The sequence below is a fragment of the Coregonus lavaretus genome (genome assembly GCF_964263955.1).
Source record: "Coregonus lavaretus genome assembly, chromosome: 36".
Taxonomy (NCBI): Eukaryota; Metazoa; Chordata; class Actinopteri; order Salmoniformes; family Salmonidae; genus Coregonus; species Coregonus lavaretus.
In genome coordinates, this window is record NC_140023.1 from 22,551,056 (window position 1) to 22,573,544 (window position 22,489).

The 22,489-nt window shown below is 44.2% G+C and overlaps 2 protein-coding genes across 2 annotated transcripts in view; one reads left to right on the forward strand and one right to left on the reverse strand.

The window, feature by feature from the left end:
* The window catches only part of LOC311111021 (DNA nucleotidylexotransferase-like), a gene marked incomplete at both ends in the record, with an annotated part of 151,731 nt that overhangs the window by 103,160 nt on the left and 26,082 nt on the right, over positions 1-22,489 (reverse strand). The window lies entirely within an intron of this gene.
* On the forward strand, positions 9,131-10,520 carry LOC311111022 (uncharacterized protein). The gene is made up of 2 exons (XM_084153713.1): positions 9,131-9,242; positions 9,560-10,520. Exon 2 carries the CDS (start codon positions 9,638-9,640, stop codon positions 10,112-10,114), a length of 477 nt encoding a protein of 158 aa, XP_084009839.1. The 5' UTR covers positions 9,131-9,242; positions 9,560-9,637; the 3' UTR covers positions 10,115-10,520.

A 22,489-nucleotide genomic window follows, 5' to 3' on the forward strand; every position in this document is an offset into this window, starting at 1 on the left:
TATTCCACCAAATATTGATTTCTGAACTCTTCCTAAGTTAAAACATTAGTATTGTGTTGTTTTAAAATGAACATGAACTTATTTTCTTTGCATTATTCGAGGTCTGACAACACTGCATCTTTTTTGTTATTTTGACCAGTTGTCATTTTCTGCAAATAAATGCTCTAAATGACAATATTTTTATTTGGAATTTGGGAGAAATGTTGTCAGTAGTTTATAGAATAAAACAAAAATGTTATTTTTACCCAAACACATAACTATAAATAGTAAAACCAGAGAAACTGATAGTTTTGCAGTGGTCTCTTAATTGTATATACAGTTGAAGTCGGAAGTTTACATACACTTAGGTTGGAGTCATTAAAACTCGTTTTTCAACCACTCCTCAAATTTCTTGTTAACAAATTATAGTTTTGGCAAGTCGGTTAGGACATCTACTTTGTGCATGACACAAGTAATTTTTCCAACAATTGTTTACAGACAGATAATTTCACTTATAATTCACTGTATCACAATTCCAGTGGGTCAGACGTTTACATACACTAAGTTGACTGTGCCTTTAAACAGCTTGGAAAATTCCAGAAAATGATGTCATGGCTTTAGAAGCTTCTGATAGGCTAATTGACATCATTTAAGTCCATTTGAGGTGTAACTGTGGATGTATTTCAAGGCCTACCTTCAAACTCAGTGTCTCTTTGCTTGACATCATGGGATAATTAAAAGAAATCAGCCAAGACCTCCGAAAAAAATGGTAGACCTCCACAAGTCTGGTTCATCCTTGGGAGCAATTTCCAAATGCCTGAACGTACCACGTTCATCTGTACAAACAATAGTACGCAAGCATAAACACCATGGGACCACGCAGCCGTCATACCACTCAGGAAGGAGACGCGTTCTGTCTCCAAGAGATGAACAACAGGGCGGCAGGTAGCTTAGTGGTTAAGAGCATTGTGCCAGTAACCGAAAGGTCGCTGGTTCTAATACCCGAGCCGACTAGGTGACAAATATGTCGATGTGCCCTTGAGCAAGGCACCTAACCCTAATTGCTCCTGTAAGTCGCTCTGGATAAGAGCGTCTGCAAAATGACTAATTATTATTATTATAACATACTTTGGTGCGAAAAGTGCAAATCAATCCCAGAACAACAGCAAAGGACCTTGTGAAGATGCTGGAGGAAACAGGTACAAAAGCATCTATAACTCAGTAAAACGAGTCCTATATCGACATAACCTGAAAGGCCGCTCAGCAAGGAAGAAGCCACTGCTCCAAAACTGCCATAAAAAAGCCAGACTTCGGTTTGCAACTGCACATGGGGACAAAGATCGTACATTTGGAGAAATGTCCTCTGGTCTAATGAAACAAAAATAGAACTGTTTGGCCATAATGACCATCGTTATGTTTGGAGGAAAAAGGGGGTGCCTTGCAAGCCGAAGAACACCATCCCAACCGTGAAGGTCGGGGGTGGCAGCGTCATGCTGTGGGGGTGCTTTGCTGCAGGAGGGACTGGTGCACTTCACAAAATAGATGGCATCATGAGGAAGGAAAATTATGTGGATATATTGAAGCAACATCTCAAGACATCAGTGAGGAAGGTAAAACTTGGTCGCAAATGGGTCTTCCAAATCGACAATGACCCCAAGCACACTTCCAAAGTTGTGACAAAATGGCTTAAGGACAACAAAGTCAAGGTATTGGAGTGGCCATCACAAAGCCCTGACCTCAATCCTATTGAAAATGTGTGGGCAGAACTGAAAAAGCGTGTGCGAGCAAGGAGGCCTACAAACCTGACTCAATTACACCAGCTCTGTCAGGAGGAATGGGACAAAATTCACCCAACTTATTGTGGGAAGCTTGTGGAAGGCTACCCAAAACGTTTGACTCAAGTTAAACAATTTAAAGGCAATGCTACCAAATACTAATTGAGTGTATGTAAACTTCTGACCCACTGGGAATGTGATTATTCTGACATTTCATATTCTTAAAATAAAGTGGTGATCCTAACTGACCTAAAACAGGGAATTTGTACTAGGATTAAATGTCAGGAATTGTGAAAAACTGAGTTTAAATGTATTTGTCTAAGGTGTATGTAAACTTCCGACTTCAACTGTATATGCCATATCTTTCTAACTGTACTCTTTCACAAAAGCTCTCAACCTATAACCTATATACTTATTATGGACACAGTATGCTTTATTATTAGTTATATTGTTGTTATTATTAAAATCTGCAATTTTGTCAAACAACACAATGCCACAGATTTTGAGGGAGGGTGCAATTGGAATACTGACTGCAGGAATGTCCACCAGAGCTGTTGCCAGAGAATGTTATTTTCTCTACCATAAGCCGGCTCCAACATCATTTTAGAGAATTTGGCAGTACGTCCAACCGGCCTCACAACCGCAGACCACATGTAACCACGCCAGCCCAGGACCTCCACATCCGGCTTCTTCACCTGCGGGATTGTCTGAGACCAGCCACCCAGGCAGCTGATGAAACTGAGGAGTATTTCTGTCTGTAATAAAGCCCTTTTGTGAGTAAAAACTCATTCTGATTGGCTGGGCCTGGCTCCCTAGTGGGTGGGCCTATGCCCTCCCAGGTCCACCCATGGCTGCACCCCTGCCCAGTCATGTGAAATCCATAGATTAGGGTCTAATGAATTCATTTCAATTGACTGATTTCCTTTTATGTACAGTAACTCAGTAAAATAGTTGAAATTGTTGCATGTTGTGTTTCTATTTTTGTTCAGTATAATTTAAGGATTATGTTTAAAATGTCCATAAAAGTGTGGTTTCCCCCTGGGTATTCAGCCAATCACAAGCCACCACTGATGAGGGCGAGATCAGGCAGGGTAAAATGGTGACAGCTTTACTATAGAGACTTGACTAAAACCAGTCGGATTCCAAGAATCCGACCTTTAAAACAGTGTTTCTCTTCAGTAGATCATGTTAGCAGTCGTGGCCAAGTTGGCAGGTTTCTTCTCTCCTGGTTTGGTTGAGTAGTGAGCTAGATCAGTGCAGTCACCCACAGCGTGGCCGGGCCATGGGTGATCTGTCCAGACATGCTGCTTCGGGTCAGCAGGCAAGACCTGAGCCCAGCCTGGCAGGAGACTCCACTGACCCGTTTACAACACATAGCGAGAGGATGACCTCAATCACACCGACAAGCGTGCGCACACACACAGGAAGTTCACACGCATGCATGCATGCACACTCACACAACCTCCCACACACACACACACACAGCTGGGCTCCGTTCACAGCGTGAGATAACGAGAGAATTGAGGCCTTAATTGAGAGGGGTGAGAAGGCAGGTTCCTGCTGTGGTGCGATACTCTATCTGCACTGTGGGTCTGCCTGGAGAAGCTAGCTAGCTGGCTACTGTAGCAGGGGGAGCCTTAGTCATAATTCAACTACAACCACTGTACAGTATGGGGAAACTTTCCACTGATTATGGGGAAAGATATCTTAGTTCCATTTGTCTAGTACAGGCATCTGCAACTTATGGCACGGGTGCAATTTGATAACAATGTTGCATTAGTTCCGAAATTGCATTAAATATATTATTACAGTCATTTACCGTTCTCATTCTCGGAGTGGACACGTTGTTTGCAGAGCTAACAACCTATGCTACGCTTGTGAGAAACACGTTTTGGTTTATTTGCTTTTTGACTTGGAGCGCTCCATGTGAACATGTGTCTGGTTCTTTATTCTGTCATTGTTGAGTAAGCGCGCATGCCTGAGCACGCATAGAAGTACATGGTCTGCGCCCATTGTATAAAAGTGCCCATTTGGGAATGTCTGATAGTATTTCTGATTGTCTTAACTCACCACCACTAATGAACTGCGGAGCTTCTCAACGTAATATTTAATGAATCTCATACAGAAAGTCAACGTCTGTTTTTTACACCCATTGCGAATGACAATAGTTGTTATTTATTTTGTATTTTTTTGTTTGGGGGGGGGGTACAGGTACATTATTATTCATTTCAATACATACGTTTATAAAACATGTACCGGCAGGCTGCCACTCAAATGAAAAATAACAGTAAGAAATACATACAGAGTTTAAGCAATAATACATTCAGTATAAATAGGAGAAAAAAAGAGGGCCTCCACCCCCCATCCCATTCCCCCAACCCCACGTCTCCATCCAGACAATAGATATTCTGCCGGTTAACTTTTTACTGCAGTGGGCTACCACAGAGTGATTCTTGGTAGTCTTAAACAAATCTACTTTAAACAAAAGTATACACCTCACACACATGGTTATTGGCTTAAAAAAAGAAGACACCTGTACCATGTCAGACATAGAGTTGCAATGTATTCAATTTTGAGTTTGCATCCCAATATTACACTTTATAATAAGTAGGGGTGTAACGATCCATCTACTACATCGATGTATCGATTTATATTCCTATGATCCAACTACATCGATCTGTGCTCCGCGAGTTGGCCTTTTGGACAACATATATCGATCTAACATCGTTTTAAAATGTAATAAATCGATTGTATCGATACTAGGAAATAACCCATTGGATTTAAGCACGTCAGACTTTATATGGATGTTTTTTCTTAGCACTTTTAATGATAAAGGCTTTAAACATTACTCGATTCAGTCTGCCAAGACAACAAAACATAGCGGACGACAGAGGAGAAGCCGACGAGCGAGAAATTATCAAGCCACCATTGCGGTCCTTACAAGAAACAGGAATCTAGGAAACTTCACCTGCACTGTCCAGTATCCAGGTATTTATTTCAGTCACACTGGTTGAATTTTTGGCTAAAAGGTTACTGAATCGATTTCAAGTCACTGAATCGTTTCGGATCGTATCGTTCTAAATGAACCAATATCGTCCTTGAATCGTATCGACAACCACGAATCGTGATACAAATCGAATCGTTATTAAAACGAATCGTTACACCCCTAATAATAAGAAATATAACAAAACTGTTTGACATAGAAACACTGGATTTTCATCGGGTTTTTGGAAATCATATTTATAAATTAAGAAATTATGAAAAATATTAATAACATTCCACCCCATGAGGATAATTGACTACAGGAAAGGGCTACAGCAACTGGGATATTATTCCATCTTCTGAGGTCGGATTGAATTGATTTGAGTGTTCCGTTGAAATTTCTTGCAATGGTTTTATCTAAGGACGGAAATATATCTACTCCCAAACGTTTAAAATGGGAAATGATTGGGATTCCATAAATAGAGATGGAGTCCTCCATCGGGGTCTTGAGAGGCATTAGGGCTGATTTGGTTAGATTAATTTTATAACTTGAGATGAAGCTGAATTAATCTATGATCTTTAATGTGTTTGGGAGCAATTGAGATACATTGTCTCGATAAAGTAAAATATTGTTTGTGTATAATGAGATGAAGTGATCAGTACATTTTAGTGAAGTTAGAGTTCCTTCGATTGATGACTTGCCTTGGCCAAGGTTCCGTGGATAATAAAAATAGCGAAATTGGATCACCTTGTCTGCTGCTTCTAGTGATTCTGAAGGTAGCAGAGCATATATTGCCTGTTATAACTATGGCTGAGGGGTTGGCATATAGCATTTTAATCATACTAGCCCTTTCCTGCATTCAATGACCATAAGCGCCCTCTTTGGCCTCATAGGTGGAATGTTATTAATATATTTCATAATTTAATAATAATAAATATATGCTTTCTTTTTATGAAGAAAGTGTGGTGTTTCTATGTCAAATGGTTTTGTTATATTTCAGTCTTCTGTGATGTACAGTACCAGTCAAAAGTTTGGACACACCTACTCATTCAAGGGTTTTTCTTTATTTTTACTATTTTCTACATTGTAGTATAAAAGTGAAGACATGAAAACCATGAAATAACAAATATGGAATCATGTACTAACCAAAAAAGTGTTAAACAAATCAAAATACATTTTATATTTGAGATTCTTGAAAGTAACCATCCTTTGCCTTGATGACAGCTTTGCACACTCTTGGCATTCTCTCAACCAGCTTCATGTGGTAGTCACCTGGAATGCATTTCAATTAACAGGTGTGCCTTCTTAAAAGTTAATTTGTGGAATTACTTTCCTTCTTAATGCGTTTGAGCCAATCAGTTGTTTTGTGACAAGGTAAGGGTGGTATACAGAAGATAGCTCTATTTGGTAAAAGACCAAGTCCATATTATGGCAAGAACAGCTCAAATAAGCAAAGAGAAACTACAGTCCATTATTACTTTAAGACATGGAGGTCAGTCAATTCGGAAAACTTTCTTCAAGTGTAGTCGCAAAACCATCAAGCAAAACTGGCTCTCATGAGGACCGCCACAGGAATGGATGTTACCTCTGCTGCAGAAGATAAGTTCATTAGAGTTACCAGCCTCAGAAATTGCAGCCCAAATAAATGCTTCACAGAGTTCAAGTAACAGACACATCTCAACATCAACTGTTCAGAGGAGACTGTGTGAATCAGACCTTCATGATCAAATTGCTGGAAAGAAACCACTACTAAAGGACACCAATAAGAAGAAGAGACTTGCTTGGGCCAAGAAACACAAGCAATGGACATTAGACCGGTGGAAATCTTGGTTTTGATGAGTCAAAATGTGAGGATTTTGGTTCCAACCATCGTGTCTTTGTGAGACGCAGAGTAGGTGAATGGATGATCTCCGCATGTGTGGTTCCCACCGTGAAGCATGGAGGAGGAGGTGTGATTGTGTGGGGGTGCTTTGCTGGTGATACTGACTGTGATTTATTTAGAATTTAAGGCACACCTAACCAGCATGGCTACCACAGCATTCTGCAGCGATACGCCATCCCATCTGGTTTGTGCTTAGTGGGACTATCATTTGTTTTTCAACAGGACAATGACCCAACACACCTCCAGGCTGTGTAAGGGCTATTTGACCAACAAGGAGAGACCACAATCACCCGACCTCAACCCAATTGAGATGGTTTGGGATGAGTTGGACCGCAGCATGAAGGAAAAGCAGCCAACAAGTGCTCAGCATATATGTGGGAGCATTCCTCATGAAGCTGGTCGAGAGAATGCCAAGAGTGTGCAAAGCTGTCATCAATGCAAAGGGTGGCTACTTTGAAGAATTTGAAGATTTGTTTAACACTTCTTTGGTTACTGCATGATTCCATATGTGTTATTTCATAGTTTTGATGTCTTCATTATTATTCTACAATGTAGAAAATAGTAAAGATAATGAAAAACCCCTGAATGAGTAGGTGTGTCCACACTTTTGACTGGTAGTGTATATAAAGTGTAATATTGGGATACACACTCAAAATTGAATACATGTCAACCCTATCTGACATGGTACAGTTATCTTTTTTTAAGCCCATAACCATGCGTGTGAGGTGTATACTTTTGTTTCAAAGCAGATTTGTTTAAGACTACCAGGAATCACTCTGTGTGACACTGATTTAGCCCACTGCAGTAAAAAGTTAATGAAATTGGAGCCAATTCCCATATGTTCCAAGACAGACCAGAGATATGACCATTCTAGTCTATCAACAGCTTTTTCTGCATCGAGAGAAAATACAGCCCAATGATCTGTTGTTTCTGATGAAGAATTTAAATAGTCTACGGAGGTTATCTGAGGATAAACGTTTTTTTTAACAAACCTGCTTTGGTCCGTGTGGACCAATTTGGGTAAGTCTCGAGACGGTACAAAATCAACAACATTTGTGTTTATCAAAGATAGGTGGTGATAGTGACAACGTTGGGTGGCATCCTTTCCCTTTTTAAATAAAAGCGAAATTAGTAATGTATTCACATCTCTTCCAAATGAACCTTTGGGAACGGCTGTGTTAATCATTTCGAGCTATAGTGGACCTAATTGATTCCAAAACTTTAAATAGACCTCAGGAAAAATATTGTCCCATCCAGGTTATTTGCCTTTATTCATGATATCCAATGCCCTTTTGAGTTTATTAAGAGAGATTTGGACTTCCTCTGTTGAAAGAAGAGGAGTTCTTGATTATTTTAGAAAGGACTTTGTCTGGCTTGGTGTGGATTTACAGTCAGAGGTGTACAGTTCTTTATAGAAGCGGGAGAATCTTTGATTGATTAATTTGGGTTCTGATAGTAATTCCCCTGTTTCAGATTCAATCATTGTTATATCAGCTAATTGATTACTGCGTACCTTGTTGGCCAGTAAATGACAAGGACGATTACCATGGAAGTAATCGTTGAGTCTAACTCGATGGATGGCAAATTCTGCTCTCTGTCTTATCAATAAATGAAGTTATGTCTTGACTTTGGAAAGAATAATAGCTACCTGGTCTGAAAAGAGTGTTTGTTGAGAACACTCTTTTAATGTTGTTAACTGCATAATTTATTTATTCAACCCAGATGCAAATGCAGTTGCATTATTTTTTATAAAACCTTTGGTGGCATCCCATAGAATCCAGGGATCATCAACTGAATTTGTATTGATCATTATGAATTAAGTTAGTTGAATTTCAAATTGATCATAGCATGTAGGATTTTGTAGTAATGAAACGTTGAAATGCCGTCTTGTGGCTCTTTTAGTACATTCTAAGATTTGAAGTTGGCAGTAGTACGCCTAGTGGTCAGATGAAATATTTTATTGATTAAAGAAAATAGAGGTGTAGACAATTTTATGAAATCCATTCGTGATACATTTTTATTCCTGTTTGAGTAGAAAGTGTACTCTTTTGCTTTAGGATTATTTGCTCGCTAGGCATCAATGAGGTTATAATCAAAGAGCATATACTGGAGAGCCTTGGTTGTGTGTGGATTGTAGTTGGTCTTATTAGATTTGTCTCACATGTCCAAAATGGCATTCATGTCAGTCCCAATAACCAGATGGAATTCAGTTAATTCTAACTGTTACAGAATCCCCCTGCCGAGGGCGCTGTGGGACTAATTTCCAGCGTGTGTGTTGTTGTTTATATCTGGCTGGCGCCACGTAGTCTAGCTCCCTCTCACGTGAGAGATATCGATCACCCCCAGCTCGTCGTTTCAGCCAATCAGACTCTCCCCATGCACCCCACACTCTGTCCATGCACTGATCACGCATTATCTGATTGGTCAGATGCTCATAGCTCTGCACTGGTCAGACAGGCCAATTGCATGCACCCGCAAGGGTATAAATATTGCCCTGAGCCTGACAGTGTTATCGTGGGTGGAGTTATGTGCATGGGATGCGTGAACACAAAGTAATTTAAAGTTGCTGTTTAACTTGGCTTTGTATGCATATATAAGTAGTCATAACACAACAATTACTATGGTATGTATGTTTGCTGTCTTCTTTACTTGTAGCTCTGCTTTAGGTAACTTACCGTCATGTAAACACAGTCCTTTCTTACACTACCGTTGTTTATTCCTTGTTAGCAAACATGCTAGTCATTAGCCTACTCTACTATGGAATATATGCTTATTAGATACAGTCCTTGTTATCAATTATTGCTGTGTAATAGCCTAGTGTTTATTGCTGCAGTGTATTATCATATAGAGTCCTTCATATTTTGCTATTGTAGTTCTATGCCATTTCATGGGTATAGCTCATTCATGTCCATTCACTACTCTGCTCTACCAACAACGAAGATACAGCCTACAGGGAGGGTGTGAGGGCCCTGGCGGAATGGTGCCAGGAAAATAACCTCTCCCTCCAACGTCAACAAAATGAAAGAGCTGATCGTGGACTTCAAGAGACAGCAGAGAGAGCATGCCCCCATCCATATCGATGTTGACGAGGACACAGTGGAGAAGGTGAAAAGCTTCAAGTTCCTTGGCGTACACATCACTGACAATCTGAAATGGTCCACCCACACAGACAGTGTGGTGAAGAAGGCGCAACAGCGCTTCTTCAACCTCAGGAGGCTGAAGAAGTGTGTTTTGGCCCCTAAGACCCTCACAAACTTTTACAGATGCACCATTGAGAGCGTCCTGTCAGGCTGTATAGCTCTCCAGAGGGTGGTGCGGTCTGCCCAACGCATCACCTGGGGCACATTGCCTGCCCTCCAGGACATCTACAGCATCCGGTGTCACAGGAAGGCCAAGAAAATCATCAAGGACCTCAACCACCCGAGCCATGGCCTGTTCACCCCGCTACCACCCAGAAGGCAAGGTCAGTACAGGTGCATCAAAGCTGGGACCTAGAGACTGAAAAACAACTTCTATCTCAAGGCCATCAGACTGTTAAAGAGCAATCACTAGCTGGCCTCCACCCAGTACCCTTCCCTGAATTTAGTCACTGTAACTAGCCAGCTACCACCCGGTTACACTATTCTATCCACGTATTCGTCAGATATACTATATATTCTATCCACATACTGTCCATAATGTCTACATCACACCACATATTTATACTCCAGACTCCGACATTGCTCGTCCTAATATTTCTATATTTCTTATTTCCATTCTTTTACTTTTAGATTTGTGTGTATTGCTGTGTATTGTTAGATATTATTGTACTGTTGGAGCTAGGAACACAAGTATTTTGCTACACCCGCAATAACATCTGCTAAACATGTGTATGCGACCAATAAAATGTGATTTGATTTGTAGCCTGAATGTGAATATTCATTATTCCTTTCTCTGTACCTTTCATAAGCATCCCCATGTACATCCCCATTTGCATCCCGGTATTAATCTTCTCCTGTGTGTCAATAACGTTTCTGTGTGTTAACTCTTGGGCTGCATTATTCCCCTCTAACAGGGGCGGTGTCAGTGAGTCACAAACCAGTAAAATACGTAAAGCCGGGTCGTTATCTTTCACAAAGAATATGCTGTTCAGAGAATAAAACAACTGAGGATCATATGAATTTGGAGCGTACACATTAATAAAGGCAATTTTCTTTCCATTATGGATACATTTAAGGAAAGTGATTCTGCCTTCTTGGTCTAAGTGCAAAAAAGGGTAAATGCAGGTAGTCTGGATAGCCATTTGATTAGCTATTTAGCAGTCTTGTTTAGCAGTCTTATGGCTTGGATGTAGAAGCTGTTCAGGGTCCTGTTGTTTCCAGACTTTGTGCACTGGTACCACTTGCCATGCGGTAGCAGAGAGAACAATCTATGGCTTGGTTGGCTGGAGTCTGACAATTGTTTGGGCCTTCCTATAACACCGCCTGGTATAGAGGTCCTGGATGGCAGGGACCTCGGCCCCAGTGACGTACTGGGCCGTATTCGTCACCATCTGTAGCATCTTGTGGTCGGGTGCCTTGTAGTTGCCATACCAGACGGTGTTACAACCAGTCAGGATGCTCTCAATGGTGCAGCTGTAAAAGTTCCTGAGGATCTGAGGGGCCATGCCAAATCGTTTCAGCCTCCTGAGGGAGAAGAGGCGCTGCCGTGCCGTCTTCACGACAGTTCTGGTGTGAGAGGACCATGTTAAATCCTCAGTGATGTGTACACCGAGGTACTTGAAGCTCTTGATCCTCTCCACTGCGTTCCATCGATGTGGATGGGGGTGTGAAACCCCCTCTGTTTCCTGTAGCCCACGAAAGGTCCGAAAAATTGCCCAAGACTTCAGCCACCCGAGACATGCACTGTTCTCCATGCTCCCATTCGGCAGGTGGTACCAGTGCATCAAGGCTCAGACAAACAGACTCCTAGACAGCTTCTATCCCCTGTCCTTAAGACTGTTAAATGGCTAACAACTACCAGTCTCCCTCTCCCACAGACTATCTACACTGACTCTATGCCCATCCACAGGTCTCCACCCACTCAGACACAACCTACGCGGCTGCTCAAATGATTATTGATTAGATGTATTACTCCATTACGTTACTGTCCATTGATTATTGATTGCCATTACCACTATCTATTTATACTACTACTAGTCACTATTACTCCTGTTTACATGTATACAGTATATTACCATTAGTATATTACCATAAGTATCTAAATATTCCTGCTACCAGTCACTTTTCAGCCCTGTTTAAACCCACCTCAACCACTCCAGTACCCCTGCACATTGAATAATGTACTGGCACTGACCTGTATATACTTGCGTTCTCGTATTTCTTTAATTCGTCCTGGCTGAATGCCTATTTCCGCACAATATGTGTGAGGCATCAGCACAGGATGTACAGGGCTGTGCACTCGTAATGGCGCTACAGCACGTGGCACTGGCGCAGGATATCCGGGACAGAGGAGGGGTACTGGAGGCCACGAGCGTTGAGCCGGCACACCCCGTCCTGGCTGCATGCCCACCTTAGCACGACACGTGCGTGGTGCTAGCACAGGACGTACAGGACTGTGCCGGAACACTCGCGGCACAGTACGTGGCTCCGCCAACCACCCTTTTAGCCCCCCCAAAAAAAATTATTGGGGCTGTCTCTTGGGCTTCCTCCCCGGCCGGTACCCTCTGCGTTGCCGCTGCTCCTCTCTGTAGCGCGCCTCCACAGTCTCCTCTCCTGCCTGGGCATTCACCTTTGCCCATGGCCCTTTCCCAGCGAATATCTCCTCCCAAGACCACCATTTGCCCACCTGCGACATCGCCATCTTCTCCTCCTGGGCACGCTGCTTGGACCTCTTATGGTGGGATCTTCTGTCACGTTCGTCGACTGAAGACACGGACCAAGGCGCAGCGTGATAAGCGTACATTTTATTTCAGTGCACAACACGAACAAAACAACAAAACGAACGATATGTGAAGTCCTGAGGTTACAACACCAAAACAAACCTTACGGAACAAGATCCCACAAATACTAGTGCAACACAGGCTGCCTAAGTATGGTCCCCAATCAGAGACAACGAGCTACAGCTGCCTCTGATTGGGAACCACCCTGGCCAACATAGATCTAAATGATCTAGAACGAAAACATAGAAAAACTAAACAAAGCAAATCCACACCCTGGCTCAACATTTAAGAGTCCCCAGAACCAGGGCGTGACAGAAATTTTGGGTCCATGGCCAGGAAACTTCCCAGACCTTAATCCCATTGAGAACTTGTGGTCAATCCTCAAGAGGCGGGTGGAAAAACAAAACCCCACAAATTCTGACAAACTCCAAGCATTGATTATACAAGAATGGGCTACCATCAGTCAGGATGTGGCCCAGTAGTTATTTGACAGCATGCCAGGGCAGATTGCAGAGGTCTTGAAAAAGAAGGGTCAACACTGCAAATATTGACTCTTTGCATAAACTTAATGTAATTGTCAATAAAAGCCTTTGACACTTATGGAATGCTTGTAATTCTACTTCATTATACCATAGTAACATCTGACAAAAATATCTAAAAACACTGAAGCAGCAAACTTTGTGAAGACCAATTCTTGTGTCATTCTCAAAACGTTTGACCACGACTGTATATTATTATTATCATAACATTTTTGGGAAAGAGCTCTCAAGGTAAGAATGTCACTGTACTGTTTTACACCTGTTGTATCCTGTACATGTGGCGAATACATTTTGAAACGTGAAAAAGGTTGCCAACCACAGGTCTAGTAGAATCACTTACAGGAATGTAGACCTACAGAGCGGCTTTCCCACCGGCTCATGCTAACATCTTTGCTTTGTTTGTCTACTAGAACCACTGTACAGTAACATAGGACTACAGAGCAGCATTCTCACCAACTCATACTAACAGCTTAGCTCCGTTTGTCAGCTACATTTACATTTTTACATTTTAGTCATTTAGCAGACGCTCTTATCCAGAGCGACTTACAGTTAGTGAGTGCATAAATTTTTCATACTGGCCCCCCGTGGGAATCGAACCCACAACCCTGGCGTTGCAAACGCCATACTCTACACGGGATCATGCTGTGGGGATGTTTTTCAGCCGCAGGGACCGGGAGACTAGACATGATCGAGGGTAAGATGAACGGAACAAAGTACAGAGAGATCCTTGATGAAAACCTGCCCCAGACCTCAGACTGGGGTGAAACTTGTCACCTTCCAGCAGGACAACGACCCTAAGCACACAGCCAAGACAACGCAGGAGTGGCTTTGGGACAAGTCTCTGAATGTCCTTGAGTTGCCCAGCTAGAGCCCGGACTTGAACCCGATCAAACATCTCTGGAGAGACCTGAAAATAGCTCTGCAGCAAAGCTCCCCATCCAACCTGACAGAGCTTGAGAGGACTTACAGTTAGTGAGTGCATACATTTTTCATACTGGCCCCCCGTGGGAATCGAACCCACAACCCAGGCATTGCAAGCGCCATGCTCTACCAACTGAGTTACAGGAGGCCACAGCTACATCTAATTGACATTTCACTGACATCTCACTGACGTCTCACCTTAGTCTCACCTACAGCTCGAGTAGACAGATGGCTCGGTGCTGAGTCGCTACCAGCAGAGTCGTGCAGAGACTGAGCTGCGGTCAGCAGGCTCCTAAAGCGCCCGACCTGCTCCTGAACCAACCTGAACAGATGAGCAGCACCAACACACTCTGGCCCTCTCTCATCTCCCTTGGAGGCCAGACTGTCAGCTGTCAGGTCTCCTACCTCCAGCACAGAGCCAATGCTGGGGAAGACAGGCATATTTGCATTGATCTAATTAATGAAAAGTAAAGGCTGGAGGGAGAGTTAGTCCATGCAGAGTTGATGTAGCGTCCCAATTTACCACCCAGCACTGTCTCCAATGTGTCTGAAAGGCCTGGAGTCTGTCGAGGCCAACATAGAAAGAGCCCATACTGAGGACAGTTTGTATTCAGTCAAATTGCTGGTTGCCAGTTGCTGTGGTTGTGTAAGTTGCATCTGCACAGGGTGATGGAAAGGATCAATTTGATGGAGTTGAAGATCAGTCAAGCACACAGACTGCCTTCATACTGCTATCGACATGCTGGATAAGCACCAGAGGCCATATGATGAAGGGAAACAAAATCAAAGACCTTTAGCCCTCTAACTCTCCCTCTCTCTACCTCTCTTCCTCTCCTCTCATTAGTAGCAGAGGCCAGTGTGTGTGTGTGTGTGTGTGTGTGCGTGCGTGTGTGCGTGTGTGTGTGTTTGTATGTGTGTGTTTGTGCGCGTGTGTGTGTGTAGCGCTGTCTGTGTTGCCATCGGTGTGAGAGCCATTAATGCAGCATGTCAATCAACCGGGACACACATGTCAATATTTGGATCAGTGTGTGGCAGGCTGGGAGTAGAGTTATGACAGAGGAAGATTGACTGCCATAAGAATGATGGAGAGGAGGGGTAGGCTAGACCTGAATGAACAAGGGAGGAGATTCTGTGTGTGTGCGTGTGTGTGCACGTGTGTGTGTGTGTGTGAGAGAGCTAGTAAATTACAGTACAGCAACATAGGCAGTGAGATAAATTTGACCCCAATAACTACCGTGTGAAATACGTCAACAGAAACCTTGGGGAAATCCTCTGCATTATCATTAACAGCAGACTTGTACATTTCCTCAGTGAAAACAATGTACTGAATAAATGCTAAATTGTATTTTTACCAAATTACCGTACGACAGACCACATATTCACCCTTCACACCCTAATTGACAAACAAACAAATCAAAATAAAGGCAAAGTCTTCTCATGCTTTGTTTACTTCAAAAAAGCTTTTGACTCAATTTGGCATGAGAGTCTGCTGTACAAATTGATGGAAAGTGGTGTTGGGTGAAAAACATACAACATTATAAAATCCATGTACACAAACAAAAAGTGTGCGGTTAAAATTGGCAAAAAACACACACATTTCTTTTCACAGGGCCGTGGGGTGAGACAGGGATGCAGCTTAAGCCCCACCCTCTTTAACATATATCTCAATGAATTGGCGAGGGCACTAGAACAGTCTGCACCACCCGGACTCACCCTACTAGAATCTGAAGTCAAATGTCTGCTATTTGTGTCACGCCCTGGCTCTGGGGACTCTTATATGTTGAGCCAGGGTGTTAGTTTCTATGTGTAGTGTCTATGTTTTGTTTTCTATGTGTTCTTTTCTAGATCGTGTATTTCTGTGTTGGCCGGGGTGGTTCCCAATCGGAGGCAGCTGTGTCTTGTTGTCTCTGATTGGGAACCATACTTAGGCAGCCTGTTGTGCACTTGTGGGATCTTGTTCCGTGTAGGTTTGTGTTTATGACCGAGGACTTCACGTTTCGTTTTGTTGTTTTGTTATTGTTAATAGTACTCAATAAAAGATGTACGCATTTCACGCTGCGCCTTGGTCCACTCATTACGACGATCGTGACAGAAGATCCCACCAAAACAGGACCAAGCAGCGTTTCCAGGAGCAAACGCCGGAGGTAACGTTGGTAGATGTCCTCCTCGGTTGGGGGAGGATAACGGAGGAGGAGGCCGTCCGTTACCGGAGGGCGATGAAGGGGGAGACCCAGGCAGGAGAGGAGAAGCGGCGCCAACCGGGCCGTCGTCGGACAGGCGAGAGGCAACCCCAATAATATTTTTTGGGGGGGCACACGGCATGGACGACGGGGCTGCTGGAGGCAGCTACAGGGCGAGATTGTGGACTAGGAGAGAAGGCCACCAGGTTACGGGGGCCATTGGTCATTAGAGGGAAGGAGAGTGTAGAGAAACGGCGAGAGGTACTGGGGTGTGTTACCAGTCCGGTCCGGCCCGTTCCTGATCCCCGCACAAGCCCAGTGGTGTGTGTTCCCAGTACGGTCCGGCCTGTTCCTGTTCCTCGCACCAAGCCTGTGATGCGCGTCGCCAGCCCGGCCCGGCCTGTTCCTGCCCCTCGCACCAAGCCTGTGGTGCGCGTCGCCAGCCCGGCCCGGCCTGTTCCTGCCTCTCGCACCAAGCCTGTGGTGCGCGTCGCCAGCCCGGCCCGGCCTGTTCCTGCCCCTCGCACCAAGCCTGTGGTGCGCGTCGCCAGCCCGGCCCGGCCTGTTCCTGCCCCTCGCACCAAGCCTGTGGTGCGCGTCGCCAGCCCGGCCCGGCCTGTTCCTGTCCCTCGCACCAAGCCTGTAGTGCGCGTCGCCAGCCCGGTCCGGCCTGTTCCTGCTCCCCGCACCAAGCCAGTGGTGCGCATCGCCAGCCCGGTCCGGCCTGTTCCTGCTCCCCGCACCAAGCCAGTGGTGCGCGTCGCCAGCCCGGTCCGGCCTGTGCCTGCTCCCCGCCCCAAGCCAGTGGTGCGCGTCGTCAGCCCGGTCCGGCCCGTTCCTGCTCCCCGCACCAAGCCAGTGGTGCGCGTCGTCAGCCCGGTCCGGCCCGTTCCTGCTCCCCGCACCAAGCCAGTGGTGCGCGTCGTCAGCCCGGTCCGGCCCGTTCCTGCTCCCCGCACCAAGCCAGTGGTGCGCGTCGTCAGCCCGGTCCGGCCCATTCCTGCTCCCCGCACCAAGCCAGTGGTGCGCGTCGTCAGTCCGGCACAGCCCGTGCCTGTTTCACCGGTGCCTGGTCAGGTACCGGTCAGCTGCTCCACACCGGAGCCCAAGCAATCCGCTCCACCGATGTCCAGTCCAGCTCCAGCCAGCGGGGCCAGACCAGACCAGGGGCGCTACGGGGGGTAGTTAGAGAGTTGTGGTCACGCCCGGATCCGCCTCCGAGGCGGAATGCCCACCCGGCCCCTCCCCTGTTGGGTTTAGTTGGCGCGGTCGCAGTCCGCGCCTTTGGGGGGTGGGTACTGTCACGCCCTGGCTCTGGGGACTCTTATATGTTGAGCCAGGGTGTTAGTTTCTATGTGTAGTGTCTATGTTTTGTTTTCTATGTGTTCTTTTCTAGATCATGTGTTGGCCGGGGTGGTTCCCAATCGGAGGCAGCTGTGTCTTGTTGTCTCTGATTGGGAACCATACTTAGGCAGCCTATTGTGCACTTGTCATTTGTGGGATCTTGTTCCGTGTAGGTTTGTGTTTATGACCGAGGACTTCACGTTTCGTTTTGTTGTTTTGTTATTGTTAATAGTACTCAATAAAAGATGTACGCATTTCACGCTGCGCCTTGGTCCACTCATTACGACGATCGTGACAATTTGCTGATGATATGGGCTCCCGAGTGGCGCAGCGTTCTAAGGCACTGCATCTCAGCTCTTGAGGCATCACTACAGACCCTCTGGTTAAATTCCAGGCTGTATCACAACCGGCTGTGATTGGGAGTCCCATAGGGCGGCACACAATTGGCCTTGAGTCGTCCGGGTTTGGCCGGTGTAGGCCGTCATTGTAAATAAGAATTTGTTCTTAACTGACTTGCCTAGTTAAATAAAGGTTGAATAAAATAAAAAATAAAAAAATCTGGTGCTTCTGTCCCCAACCAAGGAGGGCCTACTGCAGCACCTAGATATTTTGCACAGATTCTGTCAGACCTGGGCCCTGACAGTATATCTCAGTAAGACAAAAACAATGGTGTTCTAAAAATGGTCCAGTTGCCAGGACCACAAATACAAATTCTATCTAGACACCATTGCCCAGAGCACACAAAAATACTATACATACCTCAGCCTAAACATCAGCGCCATAGGTAACTTCCACAAAGCTGTGAACAATCTGTACTTGAACTATTTGCACATAATATGACATTTGAAATGTCTTTATTCTATTGTGAGTGTAATATTTATTGTTCACTTTTTATTGTTTATTTCACTTTTGTGTAATAGGCTTCCCATGCCAATAAAGCCCCTTGAATTGAATTGAATTGAATTGAATTGACACAAGACACAAGCGGAGAGAGGGAAGTAATGACTGAAAAAGTGAGATTGGAGAGCGAGAGAGAGAGCGCATTGCGTTTTTTTGTTATTGCCTAAATGCAATCTGGAAAACTATTTTAAATGCTATATTGATAGTAAATGTACCAAGGGAACAACAGTCCCACCTTTTTCATTGTCCATTTTGCCCATATTCTTGATGAAGAATGTTAAGCTCACTGGTTTGAGACCACAAAATCAACTAATACCGCTAAATAGCACTGCTAATAACTCTATATTGAAAATACTGTGATTGAAGAAAAATATAGGTTTATTCTTTAAAAAGATATAGGTTTATTATCATTTCTACACACTTTCTACCTGGTTTTAGTTATTATGTTCAGACTGGAATATTTTTTATAAAATAAAATATGTTTAATATTTTTTTACTCAGACATTCATGACCCATTCAAAACCTCCCACGACCTAAATTTGGGTCGCGACCCACCAGTTGAGAATAGCTGCCCTACAGTACGTCTGACACATATACACAGGCATGATGACAGGTACACACACACACACACACACACACACACACACACACACACACACACACACACACACACACACACACCCACCAGTTTTCTATACTATATGTTGAACGTTTGCTTTTTACACTGTATATCATTGAATTTACAGCAAATAAAACCGAATATTATCTCCACAGTTTTTAGATGTGTTGCTCCCTGTAGAGAAACCTCTCAGGTGATGTTTTGTAGTTCATTCATGCTCTTTGATATTTCACCAGACCTCCCTGGTCTTAAACCCTACTGATCAAAGCCATAACAGCAGAATTGACATCTGAAAGCTCAACATCTCTCGGGATATTAGGATTTAGTTTAATTACCTATATCTCACCTCCACAGCCACAGGTTGAACTGACATTTATTAGCACCAATAACACTGGTGAGTGATGTATGTTGAAGGGGAATAATGAGGGAATCATCAGCCTGGTGATTAGAGAGCTAATGCGGTGGAAAGGAACAGGAGAAGGGGAACCGAGCACCACTCCCAGTTGACGTACATGTGTGTGTGGTGTGTGTTGCATGAATATGCGTGCATTCTTACATGCATGTGTGTAAGTGTGAAAGTGTGCATGTGTAGTCAGTGGGGGAGAAGTGAAAGTCATTATGAAACAGATGTCTCCATAGGCTCCCAGTAAGCTCTGCTTTATAAGGCTTGGAGGAATCATCACCAAGCCGCCAACCTCCCACACACACAGCCCCACTGGAAGAAGTTTGGAATCGCATCAGCGGTAGAGTCAGATATACTGCATGGAAGCATATTGTCTCTCAAATGTATTCCCTAACTCCAACTTTTCTATAAAGGTGCTTTTGATCACCTTGGACTGTCAGCAAAACAGCCTTCACAGTGCACATAAAGACTGTATTACACACTGGCAGCGATTATTAAATACTGGCAGCGAGATTTATTGGAAAACGTCTTTTTTAATCATGTTTGTGAGAAGGCGGCATTGTTGTTGTGTAGCTAAACATTACTGCACACAATGCAATGGCAAGCTGCAGTATTACCCTATTATCACAGCCAGTCTGAAAACGTGTGCTACCCCCCCCCCCCCCTCCCCCAACCATCCCCCTCCCCCTTTCCCCTGGCATTGGCCACTAGCTGCCCGATGGCCAGATGGCATGGAGACAGATCCATCATTGTTGGTGAGAAGCGTCACGTCCATTGCCCATATCAGTGTGGCATGCCCAGCCTATGGGTCAGCCCGCGCCAGTCCTCGCGGGCACCTCAGCTGTTCTACCTGCAGATGCTTCTCATTTGTAGGTTAATGTATCTGATGGGGCCAGCGTCAGTGAATTGGTATGTGAAGCAAGACAGACCCACATAAAAAAAATGCTATAGTATACTATGGTATAAATACTATAGTATTCACTGTAGTGTTTTTGTGGACTTTACTGTAGTATTCACTGTAGTGTCAACGCGGACTGAAGTACACAAAAACACTACAGTGAATACTGATACTGTAGTATTTACTGTAGTATACTGTATTATACTGTAATATTTATAGTTAACTATAGTATAAATACTGTAGTAAAATAAAACTATAGTATATACTGTAGTAACTAATGTGGTGTTTTTGCAGACTGTGCTGTACTGTAGTATTTTTGCAGACAATACTGTAGCATTTAGTATAGTGTTCCTGTTTTATTATCTTTGACATAGAAGTGGAGGCTTTCTCCTTCAAGAAATGTTCCATAACCTGTAGGTAGGTAGGTAGGTAGGTAGGTAGGTAGGTAGGTAGGTAGGTAGGTAGGTAGGTAGGTAGAGCTGTGTGTGTGGGAGGTTGGCGGCTTGGTGATGATGAGTTCCTCCAAGCCTTATAAAGCAGAGCTTACTGGGAGCCTATGGAGACATCTGTTTCATAATGACTTTCACTTCTCCCTCACTGACTACACATGCACACTTTCACACTTACACACATGCATGTAAGAATGCACGCATATTCATGCGACACACACCACACACACATGTACGTCAACTGGGAGTGGTGCTCGGTTCCCCTTCTCCTGTTCCTTTCCACCTCATTAGCTCTCTAATCACCAGGCTGATGATTCCCTCATTATTCCCCTTCAACATACATCACTCACCAGTGTTATTGGTGCTAATAAATGTCAGTTCAACCTGTGGCTTGCGAAAGTATTCACCCCCATTGGGCCTATTTTGTTGCCTTACAACCTGGAATTAAAATGGATTTTTGGGGGGTTTGTATCATTTGATTTACACAACATGCCTACCACTTTGAAGATACAATTTTTTTTTATTGTGCAACAAACAAGAAATAAGACCAAAAAACAGAAAATTTGAGCGTGCATAACTATTCACACCCCCAAAGTCAATACTTTGTAGGGCCACCTTTTGCAGCAATTACAGCTGCAAGTCTCTTGGGGTGGGTATGTCTCTATAAGCTTGGCACATCTAGCCACTGGGATTTTTGCCCATTCTTCAAGGCAAAACTGCTCCAGCTCCTTCAAGTTGGATGGGTTCCGCTGGTGTACAGCAATCTTTAAGTCATACCACAGATTCTCAATTGAATTGAGGTCTGGGCTTTGACTAAGCCTTTTCAAGACATAAAATGTTTCCCCTTAAACAACTCGAGTGTCCTGCTGGAAGGGGAACCTCCGTCCCAGGCTCAAATCTCTGGAAGACTGAAACAGGTTTCCCTCAAGAATTTCCCTCAATTTTGACCAGTTTCCCAGTCCCTGCCGATGAAAAACATCCCCACAGCATGATGCTGCCACCACCATGCTTCACTGTGGGGATGGTATTCTCGGGGTGATGAGAGGTGTTGGGTTTGCGCCAGACATAGATTTTTCCTTGATGGCCAGAAAGCTCAAAGTCTCATCTGACCAGAGTACCTTCTTCCATATGTTTGGGGAGTCTCCCACATGCCTTTTGGCGAACACCAAACGTGTTTGCTTATTTTTTTCTGTAAGCAATGGCTTTTTTCTGGCCACACTTCCGTAAAACCCAGCTCTGTGGAGTGTACGGTTTAAAGTGGTCCTATGGACAGATACTCCAATCTCCGCTGTGGAGCTTTGCAGCTCCTTCAGGGTTATCTTTGGTGTCTTTGTTGTCTCTCTGATGAATGCCCTCCTTGCCTGGTCTGTGAGTTTTGGTGGGCGGCCCTCTCTTGGCAGGTTTGTTGTGGTGCCATATTCTTTCCATTTTTTAATAATGGATTTAATGGTGCTCCGTGGGATGTTCAAAGTTTCTGTTATTTTTTTATAACCCAACACTGATCTGTACTTCTCCACAACTTTGTCCCTGACCTGTTTGGAGTGCGCCTTGGTCTTCATGGTGCCGCTTGCTTGGTGGTGGTGTTGCAGACTATGGGGCCTTTCAGAACAGGTGTATATATACACTGAGATCATGTGACAGATCATGTGACACTTAGTTTGCACACAGGACTTTATTTAACTAATTATGTGACTTCT